Source organism: Triturus cristatus, chromosome 7, assembly GCF_964204655.1.
Source record: "Triturus cristatus chromosome 7, aTriCri1.1, whole genome shotgun sequence".
NCBI classification, from domain to species: Eukaryota; Metazoa; Chordata; class Amphibia; order Caudata; family Salamandridae; genus Triturus; species Triturus cristatus.
This window is the reverse complement of record NC_140590.1, coordinates 445611909-445633119: the sequence shown is the minus strand read 5'-3', so window position 1 is coordinate 445633119 and position 21211 is coordinate 445611909. Positions and strand designations below refer to the sequence as shown.

The following is a 21211-nucleotide window of genomic DNA, read 5'->3' as shown; positions in this document are numbered from 1 at the left end:
TCTAAGAAAAGACATACTCTCTAAATTTGAGATCTCTGAGAGTAACCAGAAAGGTATACAAGACAAATGTGACGTCCTTGAAGAGAAGCTGGACGATATCGCCTCGCGTGATGGGGCATTGGAGAGTGAGGTGAGGATCGCAAGAAAGGATCTCAGGAAAATACTAATTAACTTTCTCACGTACGCAGTCAAGGAGCTAGTACTGGGGAGAGCTTTGACAGAATCATTATTAATGCATGAGTCTTTTAGTTATCAAATCAGATCAGATCTCAGTAAAAGAATGGCTCAGAGGCAGTGGTAACTTGGGACCAGAATGGGGGAATTAAGAAGGCGGGGTGCCCAGGTCCAAATGAAATTCCCAGCTATGCTTAAAATAATGTGGCAAAATAAGATGCATAGTATCAGCATTCCAGATGAAGTCGACATATTTTTGGCACAGATGCAGACATAAGCTTGACCAGGACAAAAGAGACCAGAAAGCTTGATTTAAGTCGGTAGGACAAAGGGTGTATATATAATGGGGAAAAAGAAATTATATAATGGGTTTTTAGTTTTTTGTGTTGATGCCTCCCGTGGCTATGGGAGGATCCTGAATGGCGGTTTTGAACCGCCAAAAGAGAAAAAGCAGGGTTTCCTGGGAGGGGGGGGGGGTGGAGGGGGAGCACAGGGTGTGGGGAGCAAGGGGGGGAAATAAAAAGTAGTCCTCCTACATGCTGTAGATTTATGTTGGAAGAAGCTAGGAGGTTATAGGGACAACAGTTTTAAAAATGAACACATCAAATAAACTGAAACTATTAACTTGGAAAGTAAATGGACTGAGGAGGAAGAGTAAGTTGTCTAGGGTTATAGAGTTCTCAAGGAATATTGAAGCACACATCATCTTTTTACAAGAAACTCACTTAGAAGCACAAGAGTGTAAACAGAGCTTTAGCAAGTAAGATGGGTGTAGCAGGTCCTCTGATCAGAGCAAAGAGGAAGTTCAAGGGGAGTAGCACTACTTATAAGATGCAATTCAGGCATAAAAATAGTCAAGCATGAGACAGGCCGGCCAGGGAGATGGTTGGTGGCCACCATAATGATGCAAGACAGACTCTTGGTCTGTGCAGTATATTATGGACCAAACAAAGATAACCCAGTTTCGCTCTCCAAACTTGAAGCTAGTATGCTAGATACGACAGCTCCAATCATAATGGGGGGTGATTTAAATCTGGTTTTGAATAAGGAAATAGATCGCACCTCGAAAGCGGAATATAATAGTCCCCCAAAAACGTTTTCCAGTTTAAAAAATATGATGAGAGAGTTTAATTTGGTGGATATCTGGCAAAGCTTGAACGGAGAAACTAGAGATTTTACTTTTTACAGTAAAATACATGGGCATCATTCTCAAATTGATTATTTCCTTATAGACCAAGAGCTGCGGAGGTCGAGATGATAAAACATATTCCCACCATATTATCAGACCATTCAGCAGTTGTTATGAATTTGATATTGCAGCATAAAGAGGTGTAGAGAAAGTGGATAGTAGACAGGATGATGTTACTAAATGAAGAAGTGATTAGAGATTTAGGGGAAAAGACGGATGAGTATTTCAAATTCAACATGGGAACAGCTAAGGTCCAGACAGTATGGGAGGCTTTTAAGGCGTAATCAAGAGGGATAATGAAGGCTATAACAGTGGGAAGAAGGAAAGCCTTGAAGCAAGAGGAGGCAAGGAAAATAGATGAGATTAAGGAAAAAGAAAGAGCATTACAGGCTGCATCAATGGAAGGCTTAAGTATTTTGCCAATATTAGTGAAAGAGTTGGAGAGCCTGCAGGCTGAGATCCAGGCAAAAATAGATAAGAAGCTCCTAGATAGGAGGAAGGCAAGTAAGCTCCAACATTTTGAATATGGGGAGAAGTGCAGCTCTTTGTTGGCGTAGAAGGCCAAATCAGATAGGGCAAGGAATACGATCAAGAACTTAATAAAAAGAGGGTCAGGTCATACAAGCGGACCAAGAGATCCGCGAAGAAGCTCGAAGTTTCATGAGTGAATTGTATAGAGAGGACACAAAGCCAGGACAAGGAAACATTCAGAAGTGGCTTAAACAGATAACACTTCCTCAATAGAGGAACAAAAGGCATTTTTGGTACAAGGTATCACTGAGGAAGAAATACTGGCAAAATGTAAAAAAATGGCAAGAGGAAAAGCCGCAGGCCCAGATGGGCTGCCCGTAGAGCTATACTTGAGTATCTTGGATAAAGTGGTGCCAATCTTAAAATCTTTGTTTAATAAAATCTATATAGAGGGGGAAAATCCACCTAGTTCATGGGCAGAAGTCACAGTTACGCTGATTTTAAAGCCAAACAAAGAGCCCCAGAAGATTGAGTCTTATAGACCTATTTCCTTATTAAATACGGATTATAAGATTTTCTCTGGAATAGTTGCAACATGGGTCTCAAAGTTAATAAAGGGGGTAGTCCATCCAGATCAAAGAGGCTTCATACCAGGGAGGCAGTTAAATGAACCAACCTTCCAGGTAATGGGGGCCATAGATCCGGCTCAAGAAAGAAATGTCCCTTTAACTGTAGTGGCAATAGATGCTGCTAAAGCTTTTGACCAGGTAAATTGGGCATACTTGTGGGAGACACTAAAAAGGTTTGGTTTTCCAAATAATCTAGTTAGGACGGTGACAAGCCTATACCTTATCCGTAAAGCAAAAGTGCAGGTGAATGGGGAATTGACAGATTGGTTTGGTATCACAAGAGGCACCAGGCAGGGGTGTCCCATGTCCCCACTCCTGGCTATATATTGAGCCATTTTCTAGCTGGCTTAGAGCAGACACCTCAATTTTGCCTTTCAGGCTCAGCGGGTTAGAAATCAAAATTGCATTATATGCAGATGATTTGCTTTAATATATGACAAATCCTCAAGAAGCAATTCCAAGGCTGATGGAGAAGGTGGAGGGATTTGGTGAGGTCTCGGGGTACAAACTTAGGAGGTGAGAAACCCGGGGGTCCAAAATCAAATGAGATATTTAGGGATACAGCTCACTAAGAAATTGGAGGAAATCCCTATCGTTAACTGGAAGAGAGTAAGCAAGGAGGTAATGTGTCTGCTATCACGATGGGCAAACCCCCCTTTAAATATCTATGGGAGGGTTAACTTCGTGAAAATGATTATCCTACCAAAATTCACTTTTCTATATAATTCTATCCCACTTTCTTTCAGGAAGGCAGACATAGCTAAGGTACAAGGTAAAATAGGAAGCTTTATTTGGGCAATGAAAGGGTCGAGGATAGCCTGGAAAAAACTTAGAAAAAGGGCCTACTGTTATGCTTTCCACTTCAAAAAAATTTGAATGTTAGCTAGCAAGACCAAAAACTCTTAGGTCTATTATTTGAGGCCATGTTAAAAGATGTGGTGCAAGGTCAGAATCACTTTCTCTACAAGTATGGAGATCCGAAGTTCTACAAGAAAGTAAGGCTAAAGATTTTAAGAGCTGCCTTAGAGCCTTGGGTCTATATCAGGAAGAAAATGAAGATACCATACTATGCAGTACAAGCCCCAATTTTGGACTCCCTGGGTACTCCTGAATGTCTGAGGGATCAACTCAGTCAGCCATTAAGAACAGGTGGTTTAAATAAATGGGGAAACTTAAAAAAGGAATCTAATCTAGTCAGCTGGGAAGTGCTTAAAAATATCACAAGAGGAACTTTGACGAGGTTTAAATATTATCAGATATCATCTTGGTGGGCATCACAGAGCTGGCCCCAGGAAGAGGAAAATCTGAAATGGGATCAAGTAACTAGAGCGAACAAGTGGAAGAAAGAAATCTCCTTTTGGTATTGGGCCCTAGTGGATGCGGAGGACAATTTGGAAAGTGAAATTTTGAATCTTTGGGGAAAAGAATATAACAGTGAAGACATTAATAAATTCTGGTCTGATTAATTTGTCATGTTACAGGCTGTGGTAAAACCAGCATCACTCAAGAGGAATCATTTATACACCGCCTATAGAGTATACTGGTCCCCAAAAAAGTTATCGAAAGTTACAGGTAACGTGTATAACTGTTTAAGATGCAAGTACCCCGCAGCAGATGATATGCATATGTTTATGGAATGCCCAGAAATCAAACTCTACTGGCTGGGGGTATGTAACTTTCTGGAAGAAGTACTGAGGACACCAATAGAAGTAAGTACCAATTTGATTTTTTTGGGTCTTACGAATGACTACCACTTGAATGCACTTAGCGCAAAGTTTACGTTTTATGTGATCATCTTAGCGAGACGAGAGATATGTAGGAAATGGAAGTCAGAATTGCAGAATGCTTAAAGAACATCATTTGCATTAGTGTAGTGTTTCCCAAACTGTGGTCTGCGGACCCCCAGGGGTCCCTGACACATTCCTAGGGGGTCCGCAGGCAGAAGTTTTGAAAGCACTGCTAAGTATCTTGTTTAATTAGCAGTTTTCAAAGAACAATAAAAGTGTCAAGATAACACCAGTGATTAATGTCCCTGCTGGAGAGAGATGAGAGTTTTGTCCAGTGGCAGCTTTGACTTATCTAATGTAGTGCAGAGGGTTAAAATGCCTACTGCAAAGAACGTGTACCATGCATTTTAAAAAACAGTATTTTATATGCATAGATCAGTGGGTTACTGCTTTTGTCAGACAAATTCTTTTGTTACTGTGCAGATCATAAGTGACAATCGGAATCTAGCACAGTGACCTATAAACTGTCATCAAACAGCTGCTTGCAAACTGCAAGGTACAAGTTAGTGACTTATGTTTTTTACCAGTCTTTCATTATCCTGATGCTGCTAAAAAGGTTCATTTGGGTGGAAATACATTTTTATTGTTAAAGTCAATGCTAACCACTGTGTTATGTTCTGAATCCTGCGTTTGTGCTTCTCCAGACCAAGCACTCTTTAAAAATGCCTACCAGTATGAATGACATGTGAATTCTTCACCTTGTAGTCCCCTTTGCCTTATGTAACATTTTCTATACACTGATTTACACGCATGATTCACTGTCTCTATATGTGTGTGATGTAAAGTGCTCAGACATCCTACAATGGTATGAGAGATGCTATATAAAATGAAATACAGGTGACAGAGGGGCTATGGGGAGATGAGAAGCACTGTTGGAGGGTGATAGTGGGGGAATCATTGAAGACCCCCCAGAAAGATTGTCGTATTCTGGTGCATAGTCAGGTCTTCATTTACTATTCTTTAAAAGCTAATACAATTCAATATATAATGATAAATGTGTTGTAGACTGCACCATTGTTTCCTAAATGTTTTGGGGGTAGAGCCTCCCAAAGCCCACTTTGTAGTGGTCAGGCTCACTCACTGCACTTGGTGTGCACCGTATGGGGACTGGTCTGAAATCATTTGCCAGGGCTGCTTTGGATTTCCAGTCTGGCCCTGGCAGGAGCAGGAGCCTCGTACTGCGAAATAAAACCAACCATTGAAAAGTTAGTCACGGAGATGCAGCACCAACCTTCCCATTAACTTCTTTCGTTTTCTTGCAAATGCTTTCAATATAAAATACAACAGAAGTGGCGGAGGGTGCTGTTAGCCTCCTTGGCTTAACAACACACTCCGCCACTTCAGAAACGCAGGACTGCTCCCTATTTACAAGAATATGGTGCAGCCCTGCGTTTCCCCTGCGCTGGCGCTACACTTAACAGGGGAAGATTGTTTATGTACAGGAAGGTCCCCCTAACACAGTGGTTAGCATTGACTTTAACAATAAAAATGTATTTCCACCCACCTGAACCTTTTTAGCAGCATCAGGATAATGAAAGACTGGTAAAAAACATAAGTCACTAACTTGTACCTTGCAGTTTGCAAGCAGCTGTTTGATGACAGTTTATAGGTCACTGTGCTAGATTATGATTGTCACTTATGATCTGCACAGCAACAAAAGAATCTGACAAGAGAGTCCTATGATTAAGCCAAGCTTACTGTTGGTCCTGGCCTCCTTAGTAACATTCCAGAGCCCCCAAAGTGAACAGAAGTTGGAAATGTAAACAGTAATATCTTTGCGGGAAAGCTCTGTTCTCTCTCTATATCCTCCAAGGGGTGGCACAGATTGATAAGGATAGACAAGAGGAATCCCAATAAGAGTGTTAGCAATATAAGGACAAAAAAGAAAGAAAAAAAAGCTTGGTGCAGGTAATTTTAAGTAGTAGCTTCTGACTGGAGCTGCACCTCTACTAACAACAAGTGGAACTGCAGCGTTATGAAAATATTTCAAAGCTTTTGCATTTGACTAGAAGGGCTCACCCAGTTACAGCTTAGGGAACTGCAGCTTCATTAAAGGATTTCAGTGCATTTCCATTCCACTTTTGAGGTACACCTATTTTATTTATTTATTTATAGAGTTTTATATAGCGCGAACATGACCCTTGGGTATCAGAGCGTTTCACAGTTACATGAGGTAGGATTGCGAACATCTAGTAAAGCAGCAATAACATCTATGTACAGTTTTGATATACAACTTGAGAGCAGGAGTGTCTTATCAATCTGAAATTCCTGCACAAGTCTTTCTTCTTGTGTTCAGGTAACAATTTTTGAAACTGACTAGTGTACAAGGTGTAACAGTTTTCGAAGTACTAATGGTTCCGAAGTGTCTTTTATCGTGACTTTCTATCTGACAACAAGTCCAGAATAGTACTGTATCATAAAGCCTATTCTCAGCTAACTGGTGACCTTATCTCTACATACGTTGTTGTTCTGTGTTGGCAGCACCTATATCAGGTGTTGGTGATGAGCAGCCTTGCCTAAGGAAGGAACTTGCTCATTAGGAAGAACTTCCCCTCCCTCTTGAATTTTGCTGTATTTGGAATTTTTCTAATGTTTGGAGGTAGAGAGTTCCAGTTTCTGGGGGCTCCTCCGGAGAAAGCTCTGTCATACGTTTTTTTCTTACGAAACATGGGTGTTTCAACACCAGCTCTTTGGCACTCCTGGCTGGTCTGCTTCCCCCTGATAGCTCGATTTTCTGGGTTAGGTACCTTGGTATTTTGTATTGGAGCGCTTTATGGTTAATACATGCCAGTTTAAGCTGAATTCTGCCTTCAGATGCTAACCAGTTTAAGGCTTTCAGGTGTGGGGAGATATGGTCATATTTCCTAGATCCAGTAATGAGTCTTGCGGTCGCATTGAGAGATACTTTTAGTTGTACATCCATATTCAAGCCTTGAAATAACTAAGGATTGGACCGCCAATTTGAGGTCTGCTGTAGAAATGAGTGGTTTCATTTTTCTAATATAGTTTAATTGAAAACGGGCTCTTTTTGCCATTGATTTGAAGTGGGCTTTCATGTCTATGTTCTTATCCAGTGTGATTTCTAATGATTTCGCTGAATCAACTAGAATAGGGGTGCAGTTTAGTGCTGTGATCATTTTGGTCCATTCCTTCACTTTTGTGTGGTTCTTTGTTGGTGAAATTAATAGGAATTCCGTTTTTTGCGCATTTAGTTTCAGATGGTTACTAGTTAACCTAGTGATGACTAGTGATCTGTGGGTTGATGTAAGAATGTCAAAGTATTTCCATTTGACTTGTAAGGGACTCCTACTAATGACTTGTGGGAAACTACACCTTCACAAAAGAATATCAATGCATTTGGAAATGTGGAAATGCAACTTCAAGTAAGAATTTCAAAGCTTTTGCATTTGACTTTTGAGGGACACCTAGTTATTACTTACGGAATTGCACTTTCACAAAACACTATCAATGCTTTTGCATCGGATTTGTGGGGGATACCTTAGTAATGGCTAATCGAACTGCAGCTCTGTTTAAGACTTTCCATGCTTTTGCCTTGTGAGAAACACCAAGTAATGACTTGTGGAACTGTGCTTCCGTGAAAGAATATAAATGCTTTTTGCATTTGACTTGAGAGGGACATATAAATACTTCTACATTTGTCAAGTCAAGTCAAGAAAGCTTTATTCGACTATGCAAGTCATAAAAGCATTGCAATTAAAAAAGTAATAGAACAATAATTACAGAAGTTTAAGATCTGAATTAAACAATTGTGCAAATAAGCATTCAAGACCATCATTATATTACACATAAAATAGTAAGAAGAAGATTAAAAAAAACCACATTGTTAAAATATCACACATAAAACAGTTGTTAGCCCATCGGCAAGGGTGGAAGAGCCCGCAGGACCACGTAAGCCCAATCCTGCGCACTAGTGGGACATGTCATCCTGCGCTTTATCCATCCTTGATTTGTTTAGAACGTATAATCCACACCCACCTCAGAAATGTTGCCACCGGAATTGCATACCTGGGAGATGGATCAGTGCAAAGCATACGCAGGGCTGTGATATGTGATCTTGTACCCAAGTTCTTACATAGCTGAACCAGCCAAATCTTCTGTGGGCTAGCGTACGCAGGGCAAACAAAGAGAACGTGTGCAAATGATTCTACCTGTGTAGTGCATAAGTGACATTTGTTGTCCCTAATAAAGGACCATTTAGATGTAAAACACTTCAATGGAAGAGATCCAGATCTAAACTGGAAATAAAGTTTGCGGTCCAGAGGCTTCTTGATGATGTCCTAATACAGCTCTAGGCCAGGGCATGGCTTAGTCTGAAGAAAAAGCCCAGCGAGAGAAGTCGTATCATGGCACCTAAACTCATCATGCACCACTGTTTCCCAAGAGAATTCTTTAAAACAATTTTTTGTTGAGAATGTTTCGGTGGCAGGTGAACCCCACAGGTGTTGCAGGCCCATTTTATTTAGCAAACTTCTGCATTTGACTTGTGATTGACACCAGTAATGATTTCAGAACTGCACCTTCATGAAAGAATACCAAAGCTTCCTATTAGAGTGGCAAAAGTTGAGCTGTACATTTTTATGCTGAAGCCACACCCCCTAAGTAGTTGCATCTTACTCAAGAGGGACATTTAGTAACAATGTGAGTTATTGCAGCATTGTGACTGACTTGTTAAGGAGTTGTTTCTGACTTGAGAGGTACATCTAGTAAATTTCGGAAGGGCTGCAGTCTTGTTTAAGATTCCACACTGTTTTGTCTGGCTCGGAAAGGATACCTAGTAATTACTTGAGGTAACTGTAGCTATGTGAAAGGCCCAACTGATTGGCTTTGCCAGTGCTTGTTAATGTTTAAATCAAAGTTTTCAGTGGAATCTCTGTGTTGTGATCCTTCTGAGTAGCTGGAATTTTCCAGTAGGCATCTACAAGCAGGAGGGCATATTCCAGGTTAAAGGACTCATCTTCTATTAACAAGCCCACACAGGCATTAAGAAGCATCACTGAACTGCCTTAAAGCCTGACTTTTCATTATGCATTAACGTCATCTAACCTATTCCTTCATGTAATGTCTATTCAGCAAATTGATATGAACAGCATCAACGAACCTGTGAATGACGTTCAACATGTAATGTTATGGAGCAGCATGTTATGCCTTAGCCACCATTGATCCCTATACAGAACCCAAGTGTCTTAGATATGGTCAAGACAATTGTGCTCAACATCTAATAACATTATAGTTGGATTGATGTCAGGTTGGCTGACTGTCTCAGCACACAACTCCTTCACCTTTCTTTTTAAATCAGTTTGCAGGTTGCCCCCCAATCCTTTCCTAGTCAAGCTAATTTCCTTTGGCATTGCTAACAGCCCTCTCCACTGCTAAGATATACATCAAAACTGCCCAGCTACAACTCTGGGCCACTGCCTATGCCCTATTTACATCACTGCACAGAGCACTCTCCTCTGGACCATTCTTATTTTCAAAGCAGCCCTCATGAAATAACTCATCCTACATGAAAATCTCACACACCCGCTTAGCAAATCACCTTCCACAATGTGGGCTCAGGCTGAGTCTTGAATTCTTCATGACATAATTAATTTTGTCCTCCTGCTTCACCATTAAAAAAAATTCTGCTTCACCTGTGTAATCAAGAACATTCTACCCTTCAGTGAGGGAATCTTTTAATAGCCATGCAGCACTACTGCCTCAGACCAGGCAGGTTGTTAAAGGCCCTCTCCCTCTTTATAGGCCCTCGTCTAAGACTCTCGCCTATAGGTCAGGTCAATGACTTTAATATCTGATATAGCTCTTGGCAGTGGCTATAACACTATAATGCACCACTCTCTACCTGATACTATTGTTGAGATGGCCACAATCCACTCTATTATGTACACATCAAGGTTTCTATAACCTTGGAATAGCTTCTATAGTTGAAATGTTGATGTATGCAATAAAATGAAGAACTACAAACACACACAAGAATTGCTATTACCTTCAGCTCCTCTAGATCTGGGCGTTCCATGCTGACCACAGCTGCCAGCAGCTGGTCCTCTAGGCCGTCTCTTGTTACTGTGAAGTTAATCAGCGTGCACTGCGCCTGCATCTCGGGCTGGTAGTGAGGATTTGCCAGTTTTGTGTGAAGTATGAGACGGAAACTCGCATTATATTCGCATTCTTTGTCTCCAATTTTAATATATCTAAAGGAAGGTAAAGCACAAGTGTACCACTTAACATAAAAAGAAAGTGAGTGTACAGTAACATCAGTAACAATGCGCAAGTGTTTTAAAAATCAGCAAATATTATGTCCATACCAAAAACCTGAAAAATGGTTAGTTAGGTTGAAATGAATTATATAGCATTCCAGAAGAGAATTTTCCTTTGAAGTTTTCCGCAAGTATCCAACATGGTCACTCAACGGAGTTCTTGACATCTATGGCACTTTTTTAAATTTAAAACATTACCTAAACTTAAAGAGGAAACATTTACTTGGGGCATGCAATATAAGCAGCAGTCAACTTTACTTTCATTCTTGCATGGCAATTTATTGTATTTCCTTTTAATATTGACACTCTAAGAGACAGAAGTGTTTTGCAGCAATTTATTTAACAGTATGTTCTTAGTTTTTCGATCTTTGATCTATTCTCTGGTTTCCATTTCTCTGCTTCAGTAGAAAGGAGCCAGTCAAGAGACCTACTTTTGTCAAGACATAGAGTATGGACAGCTGACGCCACATGTAAATGATCATGCTTGCCCGCTTTAGGCTGGTCCACAGGCTGATAATGCCATCAGTCCATCAGTACTGGACATATCTGCATGGAGTGGGCCGATCATGTCCAGGTGAACAGTTGCTGTACTAGGCACCATCAAGCAAAAATAATTAACTTTACTTTTGGGAGAGGATGTGGCCTAACGGCTAGGACAGTTGACCTTAAATCTGGGGAACCAGGTTCGATTCTCGGCAACAACGCTCAACATTCTGTGATTCTGGGCAAATCACTTAATCTCCCTGTGCCAAACAAAAATGAATGTGTCCTTATGTCATGCAACTGGTGTTCATGTAAAGTGCACTGATACCCAATACCTTCGGGTCAAGTTTGCGCAATATAAAACTCTGAAAAAAAACTTTACAAACCATAGCTTATGCCAAAGTTTCTCATGCAATAACACATTTTTAAGGGTCAAAAAAATCAAAATTGTTTCACAGAGAAATCTACAAATATAGTTGACTGGCTCCCCGTCAAAAGTAGAATAACTGTCAAGCTGCTCACACATGCATACAAGGCCCTCCACAACATTGGACCACAATACCTCAACCACTGTCTCTCCTTCCACGCCCCCAAGAGAAACCTCTGCTCAGCTGGCTTCTCCCTAGATACCATCCCACACTTCTACAGGAAAAGAGCTGGTGGAAGGTCCTTCTTGTACCTCACAGCCAAGGCATGGAACAACATTCCCCTCCACCTCCGGCAAAGCCCCACACCACTCCAGTTCAGGAAAGACTTCAAGACCTGGCTCTTCAGACTACCCCAACGGAGCTGCACATTCCCCCCTCCCCACCCCCCCCCCCCATAGCACCTTGAGATCCTAACAGGTGAGTAGTGCCTTTACAAACCACTAGTTAATTGATTGATTGATTTGATATGTGCATGTCCAACTGTAAAGCAGCAGACAATCCGTAAACAGAAATTCTGTGGAATTGGTACACTATTATTTTCTACTTCATAAAGGCTTGTCATAATGATATCTTGGTAGAATTTACAGAAGGTTTTTTATGGGGAAAGACCATCTTTTCTTGCTTAACTCACTTTCAATTTGTAATTGTTTAGTCCATGGATCAACCCCAAAGAAGCAAGTGCTCCCAGGTTTTTAATTATGGAGATCATCGAAGACAGGAGAACCAGCCTTTTGAGTGGGTTGGCTAAGACGCTGGGTTGGTGAAACCGAGGTCACCAATGATTTGTTGTGCGTTCATAGTGCACAATTCTTCTTATCTACAAAACTATAAATGAGGATTAAATTCTGTCTTCAAACAGCTTATAGCATCGATTTACTGAATACACACGTCCGCAAATTAGTAAATAAGACTTTTCAAGATATTAAGTGTATAAGGTACAGCTTTGTCAAAATTGTGTAAAGTATATGATGAGTTTGTTCATATATTCACTAGTGACCTGCTAAACTGAAAACACCTCTTAGTAGATGATTAGTAGAGGGTTCTTGCAATACTCTATTTTGCCTACATCTTGGGTGCACAAAGATTGCACAACAAGTGATGAAGTAAAACATGCTCAATTGATGTTTAGTAATCTAAACAAGAAACACTGCTGGTTGTATTATTTTTTCTCAATGGTCAATTGGCACATTCAGGCCTGCAAGGAAGATAGCAAGCCATTCTGTATAATGAAAGGCTTTGGTCTGTAAGGCTGTATATCGATGCAAATCGTGTAACGATTCAGCATGCATGAAAGCTAAAGCATGCTATGTTACCACCAGCATTAACATGGCCGTAAATAAATCTCAGACTCTCTTCAATACCGTAAGAGAGCTGGCCGGTGAAAATTCAAGAGCGGAACCTACCCCTCTTAACACCCAGCAATGTCAAGACTTGGCTTCGTTTTTTACTGACAAAATTGATAATATTGTCTCTAACATCAAAAGAGACAGCATAACCACGCATAAACATTTCAACATCCCTCAAGTTGTCAGAGGAAATTGTTATCTCGGGGCCTGGCCTCCTATTAATCTGAATATACTGAAGGAACTCTTAAAATCGATCAAATCAGGTTCCCCACGTGACATCATTCCTATAAGTATTCTAAGTAAACTAGAGGACTCGGCTATGGTTTCCATAGCGGAAATACTGAACGCCTCCATTGAGCAGGCCTCAGTTCCTGCACTATGGAAACATGCTATGGTCACTCCTCTACTTAAAAAGCCGGCCGCAGACCCTTTGATACTGGCCAACTACCGCCCTATTTCATTGCTGCCTGCCTTCTCAAAAATCCTTGAGAGGCACATCCACAAAGCACTCTCATTCTATGTGGAAAAAAACGAGCTTCTTCACTCGTCCCAATCTGGTTTTAGGAGTGGTTATTCTACTGAGACGGCCCTACTTGGGGTCACGGAAAAAATCAGGGAGCTCATGGACGATGGCCAAACGGTAGCACTGGTCCTGTTGGACTTAAGTGCGGCCTTCGACACCATTTCACACTCCATACTGCTTGACAGGTTGGGGGAGAATGGTGTCGAGGGCAAGGCACTTGAATGGATTAGATCATACTTATCCCTCCGCACTTTTCAGATCTCTTCCTCGGAGGCATGCTCTGAGATATTCCACTCTCCTCACGGCGTGCCACAGGGATCGATACTGAGCCCGCTGCTTTTTAATTTGTACCTTCGTCCATTAGCAGATCTTGCTGAAAAATTTGGCCTTGTCTTAATGACTTATGCAGATGACTCTCAAATTCTGTTCTCTCTTTCAAAATCCGATTCATCTGCTCCATCTGCACTGAAAATAGGCCTCCAGGAAATATTTAATTGGATGTCAGTTAACCAACTTAAATTAAACGGGGAAAAAACGGAGGTCCTCCTTTTGGGAAATAGCAAAGATCTTTGGAGCGATCCCCACTGGCCATCATCGTTTGGTAAACTTCCTCCTCCTGCCTCTCAGGTCAGAAACCTTGGAGTCATCATAGATGATAGTTTATCTATGACGCAGCAAGCCAATAAAGTGGCTGGCATATGTTTTGCCATTCTTAAATGGCTTCGCAAAATTGCCTGGATGTTACCCCCTTCCACCCAGAAGATCGTAGTCAATGCCTTAGTGACATCTCGGCTTGACTACGGAAACATCTTGTACCTGGGCTCAAACAAAGTGGTAATAAGACGGCTGCAACTGGTGCAAAACGCCGCTGCCAGACTGCTTTGCAGAATCCCCAGATCCGTTAGGATCACCAAGCATCTTAGGGACCTGCACTGGCTCAGGGTCGAAAACCGGATTCGGTTCAAAACCCTGATTTACCTATTTAAAATCAAAGCTGGTATCGCCCCTAAATATCTACAGGACCTTGCTAAACTCTATCTTCCCAATCGCAGCCTCCGTTCAGGCACTGCTGCGAATTTTGTGGTACCTAGGTTCAAGCGGGCTAGAATAGGCGGAAGATCGTTTTCCTATTTGGGCCCAACTCTGTGGAACACCTTACCCATCCATATACGTAAGGAGGAAAATTTCATGAGCTTTAGAAAAAGCATAAAGACCTGGTTGTTCGATAAATAATGTGCTTCAAGTTTGCTCCTTGTCCAGTGGATGTTTGTACGTTACGCTGATCCGGCGCCGGGAAACCCTTTGTGGGTAGCTGCGCGCCTTACAAGTGTTATAAAATAAATAAATAAATAAATAAACGAATCTGCTTGCGTGGTAATGTTATGTTATGTGTATTGGTAAGGCGCATGTGTCACGTATGAGTGTATACCGGTGCAATAGGAATGGTAGACCTGCCCAGACAGGTGCCTAGTGGAATAACCACTGTGCAGGGGAGGTTGTTCCAGCCTTTAAGAGTCAGGTAAAAAAAAGTGTGGCCACCAATTCTGACTCTACGAATGCAGGGGCATGGGCGAACAGGAGGTGGGCCAAATGGTGGTGGGAGTGCAGGTGTTCAGGTATGCAGGTGGCTTGCTTGTGCGGTGCTTTATAGGTGAGTTTGAGGAATATGGGAGCCAGTAGAGGTCTTTGAGGTGTTTGCATATGTGAGTGTGGAGTGGAAGTTTGAGAGTAAGTCTGGCTGCTGCATTGTTAACAATCTGGATGGAGTCTCTTAGCGAGCTGCAATGTGATACAGATGTAGAGGACATTTCCCTAGACCTGCTAGCTGTGATCAGGGCTTAAGTGACAGATCTTTGGGTGTTGGGAAGACATGTGAATAATTTTCTGAGAAGCTGGATAGTATGGAAGCAGGATGAGGTGACTTGGTGACCTGGTGGAAGATCAAGAGTTGATTATCAATAACGATCCTTAGGTTCCTAGAGGAGATCGGCGGTCTGGGTGCCAGTCCTTGCTCTGAGGGCCACTAGGCCAAGGACCAGAGAGAGATGTTTTGTCAGAGTTGTGCTTCAAGCAGTTAGTCCCGTTACATTTTGTGACTTTGGACATGCAGTTAATGAAATCTGTCTTAATGTGGCTGTGTCTTCGGAGAGGGTGAGAATGAGCTGGATGTGGTCGGTGTAGGATATGATGGTGAGGCAGTGGGTTCGGACTATGCTAGTAACCGGGACCTTGTAGATATCGAAAAGCGTGACGCTGACCAAGGAGCCCTGGAAGACACTGCTGATTAGATAGGAGGGAGAGGAAGAGTACACATAAGGGTAACTAATGACTTGTGGAGAATTAAACAGATTTTGCACATCGCAAATCTCGAAATGGAACACCCAGGTTAGATATCAGGTCTAGTTTCAGCACTTCTTTAACAGAAAAATATCCATCTAAAACTACAGCTAGGGGATACCCTGTCAAACCCACTTATAATAGGTGGTATTTGCATAATCTCTATCTACAAATGAAGGGCAGTATATAAGCAATCAAACCAAGACTCTAATTTTGCCAGAAAGCATTCATTAAAATGTTTGAGAAGAGTATATAAACAGGGGATCTGGAAGCAATAATAAGTGCTTAACATGAGTATTTATGGTCTAACCTACATTATGCTTGCAAAGCTAACAATATGAAACTCTTTTGGGGAACAATTAATGGCCTGGAGAATAGTTGCAGGAGGGCAATTATTGCCAATAGCTCCAAATCTAGCTGGTACATTTTTATCTCTGTATAGAGTTCACCCTGAAATATATACAGGAAAAACCTCCAACTGAATATTCCATCCAAGTGACACATACTATTGTTGTTTGGGGACTGAAAGCCCTCACAAAGTAAAGCCAAGGCTAACAGGCATGATTAATGAGGAAATGATAATGACACCTATAGATGGAATCAGATCTGATGGAGCACCCAGCACTAACGGTACATCTATTGCCGCCTTTAAAGCTAATCCGGAAATGTGGGCAAGAGTTCTGACTCCATTATTCAAAGATGTTGTAGCAACAAAACTAGTCCCAGAATCATGGAAAGGGAGTTGTTTACATCCAATTTATAAGAGTGGCCCTCCAGACAATCAGGCTAATTATCGGCTTATAGCCATAACCGATGTTGAGGAGAAGGTCTTTGTATCATGCCTTCTTGAAGACCTTGAAGAATAGGCCACATCATCAAACATAATACCAATAAATAAATCAGGATTCTGAAGAGGACAATCAACAATTACAAATGAACTGCCCCTTACATTGATGGTGGAAAGGACAATATCCAAAAAGCAAAAGCTATACATCTATGTGAAGATTTGAAAGCCACTTTCGACACTATCTCACATAAGTTGCTATGGTCAAAGCTGGCAGCATGGGTTGTGACGTAAACATTACTAGATATGATTATGATGTTCTATACAAACACTTGGGTCCAGGTGAAATTGGGGGATGGCAGTTGTTTGACCCTGCATTTTGAAACATTTCGCGGATTTAAGCAATGCTGCGGTCTAGCACCATGTCTTTCTATCTCTTCATGGCTGATCTACCGTCCCACCTGCAAAATATCAATGTTCATTCTCCAAATTTCTCAGGTTGTAATATATAAAATGCTTACAATATGCAGATGATACCATACAACTTAGCCATTTGCCAACAAGTCTTCCACGGCTAATAGAATCCTTCAGCAATTATATTACAGAAAACTATTTAGAAATGAATACAAAGAAAAACAAAATCATGTTGATAGGCGGATTTAAATCAAGACAGCAAGAACAAAAAGTAAGCAGAACAGTGATTGAGTCAGTGAAGTCTTACAAGTATCTAGGAACTACATTTAACAACAGAGTGTCTTTTAAATGTCATTTGAACAATTTAAAGGCTAAAACTACTCCACTCATATGTGCCTTTAGTTATTTGCACAACAAGCTTTCATGCCCTAGTTATGAACACTTAGTAAAAGCTATTAAGGCTAAGCTGATTCCTTCTTTGGTCTATGGATCAGTAATTTTTTAAAGCAACGACTCCAAACTCTTGGATAAATTACCAAATAAAGCTTTTAAGTCAAATTTTAAGATTCCTCAGAACACTGGTCACGCAGACATCTAGTTAGTATTTGACCTGACAAGCCAAAACTTGGGGAGACATTCATCTTTTTTTCAAAAATTTATATTCCTTGTTTTTATCTGCCCCGGCACTCTTGCAAATTTATGTTGGTAAGAACTTAGAAAATGTGATTTTACAAGTGTTTGGAGATTCTATTTAACAGAGAGCTCGCATACTTTTAATCTTCAGCCCTTTGGACATTTGGATGTAAATAAAGCCTCTATTAGGCACTTATTAAACTGATCAACAATTCTTTTATCTTTTATGCAGGATAAAGAGACCTTAGCAGTAACAAAGCATACCTGGACTGCTATTGATACATTTCAGAAACTTGAGATTTAACCCTATTTACGGGTCCATTTATAACCTTTTATAAAGGGATTTAGTTCTTAAGTTACGATATCCAACAAAGAACTGCACCCAAAGATGAATTCTACAATGGTCATCAAACCGTTGTAGACTTTGTGGTTTCTCTAAAGAATCTCTACTGCACTTAGTGTGTGTCTGCCCTCGTGTACTTCAATCACAGCGATCTCTGCTGAAACCTTTGTTCATAGCTCACGGAGTGAGAACATCCCACCAAGCCATAATCCTTTGTCTATCCGAAAGTTCAAACAATTTATTTGGTCAATTTAGTAAGTTTGTTGTTCTAGCTGATAATATGCTGAATTCAGATTTAAAATCCTCATAGATTGGTGGGAGTCCAGTAATATAATTTTAGCTACTTTATTCAAGGTAATAATATATATTATAGCTCTATCCTGGTCAGTTCCCTAGTAATTTCGAGATCTGGTTTTATAGACTATAAGTACTGAGGCACTTTATTGTTCATTTGCACAATGGTACATAATGTTTACAATTTTATTAAATTGTTTTATGGTGCTAATTAATTATTACATGTTCCTCTGAATATGAAACAATGAACTGCTGTGATAAAGATGTATATATGTGGTATCAATGTCTCAGTACGGTATATAACCACTTGTTGTTCTGATGCATAATAATATAGAGTTTCATGGAATTGGCAACGGTCCTAGCTAATCGACATCTTTTATTTTTAATATGTTTAATTAATTGGTTTGCACATGTGGTATTAATATTTTTTATGATTTTTAATAACAAAGCAAAAAGGAAAAATAATAATAATTGGCTAGGTCATGTGAAGATAAAACTGTTCCAATGGAGTGTCGGTCCATGAATTCCAGTCTTGTGGAGCCGTTGGATGAGGATAGGGTGGAAGACGGTGTCAAATGCGGATGAGAGGTTGAGTGGGATGAGTAATGCTGTGCCCCCCTTGTCCATGATTGGACAGATGCCACTAGTGGCCACAATGAGGGTTAGTCTCAGTGCTGTGGTTAGGTCTGAAACCAAACTGTGAAGGACCCACAAGTGGTTTGTGTTGAGGTGCTCAGCAAGTCACTTGTGATGATTTTTACCAGAATATTTGCTTAGTAGGGGAGGAGAGACTTCAGGTACACTGAATAGGTTTTTGTGAGTGGTAAAATGGTGGCATGATTCCAGGCATCTGGGAAGGTGACTGTAGTGAGAGAGTAGTTAAGGACTGGAGTGAGGGCCTTGCGGATGGAGTCTAGTCCTTTGGAGAAGATGAAGTGGGGGCAGGGGTCCAAGGGAGCTCCCGAGTGGATGAAGCATATGGTAGTTGCAGTTTCCGGATGGGTGATGATGGGCCAGCAAGTCAGGGTGGTATCAAATATGTTCAGCTTGGTGGACTGGAGAATGGTGAGGGTGGAGGGGTGTGGTTGGCATGTAAAGTTGTTGTAGATGGCACTGATTATGTTGCTTAAGTAGTGGAGGAGCTCAGTAAAGGGTACCTTCAGAGTTCCTTTAGGTACTGTGACTGGCGGTGAGGGACATGAAATCCTTCATGATGGAGATTTCTTTGGAGTTGTTGGAACTGTTTTGAATCCGATCGGTAAGAGCTGAGCACGTGGTGGAACTGAGTTACTAGTGGTAGTTCTGGAGGGCTGGTTTGCAGGTGTTCCTCGCATTGGTGTTGTGGGAGTGCCACCATCAGCGTGCTAGCTGTTTGCAGTGGTATCTGGAAAGCTGTATGTCATCCCTGTGCCAGCTTTCCATATTGTAGAGTTGATTTTGAGTGGGGCCAGGGTTTTAGCACAGGTGCTGATCCAATTGGACTGAACATGTGAGGTTGTCTTGGTGCGTCAGGCATAGAATTTAAAGTTCAGTCATCCAGATTTCCTCTGGGACCTTGTTCAGTTGCATCATTAGTAGTTGAGGAGATGAAGTCCAAAGCGGACGACAGAGTGGTCAGTCCAGGAGAAGGGTGGGATTCTCCACCATTATTTTGGAGAAGTTGTGGAAGACATAGTCAAGGACAGTGCAGCTACATGAGTGGCGTAATTCATTTGTTGGGTGAGTCTGATTATAAAGAGGTTTTTCAGGAGGCTGGTGGTGTTGGGGTAGCTGTGGTCCTTGAGGTGGAAGTTGAGGTCATAATGGAGGATAAAGGAGCTGGAAGTGAGCACCAATGGGGCGATGAAGTCTATGAGGGTGGTTCTGAAGTTGGATCTGTGTCCAGGAAGTCAGTAGAGCAGTACCCCAGCCAGTGTGGTGTAGATTGAGATAATGAGCTTGCAAACTAAGCACTCAAGGTGGTCTCTAGAGTTTGCAGCTGTGATGGAGCCATTAATTGGGGAGAGGATGTGGCCTAACGGCTAGAGCAGTCAACCTCGAAGCTGGGGAACTGGGTTTGAGTGTCAGCAGGGATGCTCAACATCCTGTGATTCTAGGCAAATCACTTTAATGTCCCTGCGCCTAGCAAATAATTAAGGTGTCTGTCTGTAATGCAACTGGTACTCATGTAAAGTGCTCTAATACCTTTGGGTCTAATTCGCGCGATATAAACTTCCCCCCAAAAATAAAATATATAGTCTTTGTAGATGATGGGAAGCCCTCCTTTGGGTGTGCTAGGTCTATTCTGTCTTGGGGTGAAACCCCGAAACCGGTCCTAGGATGCTTGTTTCCGGTCCAGGCAGGACCTGGCTTGGCAGTTCGGACTGGACTGTTCCCATGAGGCACAGGGTCAAGACTGATTTGCATATGGCCAGGTCTAAACTGGGGTGGCATGGTGAGCAAAAGAATGATGGATTTAACCCAGATCTCTTGACAGGGGGTGAATGTTTTGATTTGTTCTGCATTCCGTCAATCAATAGTTCTTTTTGCATTTGTCACCCCGAGTTGGACGGGTATGCTCAGATGGAAGTCCTGTGCTTTCCAGGCCACTGGAATCAAGCTATCCTGGCTGAAGAGGGGTGAAACCCCGAAACCGGTCCTTGGATGCTTGTTTCCGGTCCAGGGAGGACCTGGTTTGGCAGTTCGGGCTGGACTGTTCCCATGAGGCACAGGATCAAGACTGATTTGAATATGGCCAGGTCTAAACTGGGGTGGCATGGTGAGCAAAAGAATGATGGATTTAACCCAGATCACTTCTTTTGTTCTGCATTCCGTTCATCCATCAATAGTTCTTTTTGCATTTGTCAACCCGAGTGGGACGGGTATGCTCAGACGTGAGTCCCGTGCTCTCCATGCCACTGGAATCAATCTATCCTGGCTGAAGAGGGGTCAAACCCCGAAACCGGTCCTAGGATGCTTGTTTCTGGTCCAGGGAGGACCTGGCTTGGCAGTTCGGGCTGGACTGTTCCCATGAGGCACAGGGTCAAGACTGATTTGCATATGGCCAGTTCTAAACTGGGGTGGCATGGTGAGCAAAAGAATGATGGATTTAACCCAGATCT

The 21211-nt window shown here is 41.7% G+C and overlaps 1 protein-coding gene across 1 annotated transcript in view; it reads right to left on the bottom strand.

Annotated features, from left to right (window-relative positions):
• Positions 1-21211, bottom strand: part of DNAH9 (dynein axonemal heavy chain 9) — a 1479259-nt gene that overhangs the window by 550078 nt on the left and 907970 nt on the right. The window contains exon 55 of the mRNA XM_085616775.1: positions 10255-10459. Within this exon, the coding sequence (XP_085472901.1) occupies positions 10255-10459 (205 nt within the window). The remainder of the gene's footprint in view (positions 1-10254; positions 10460-21211) is intronic.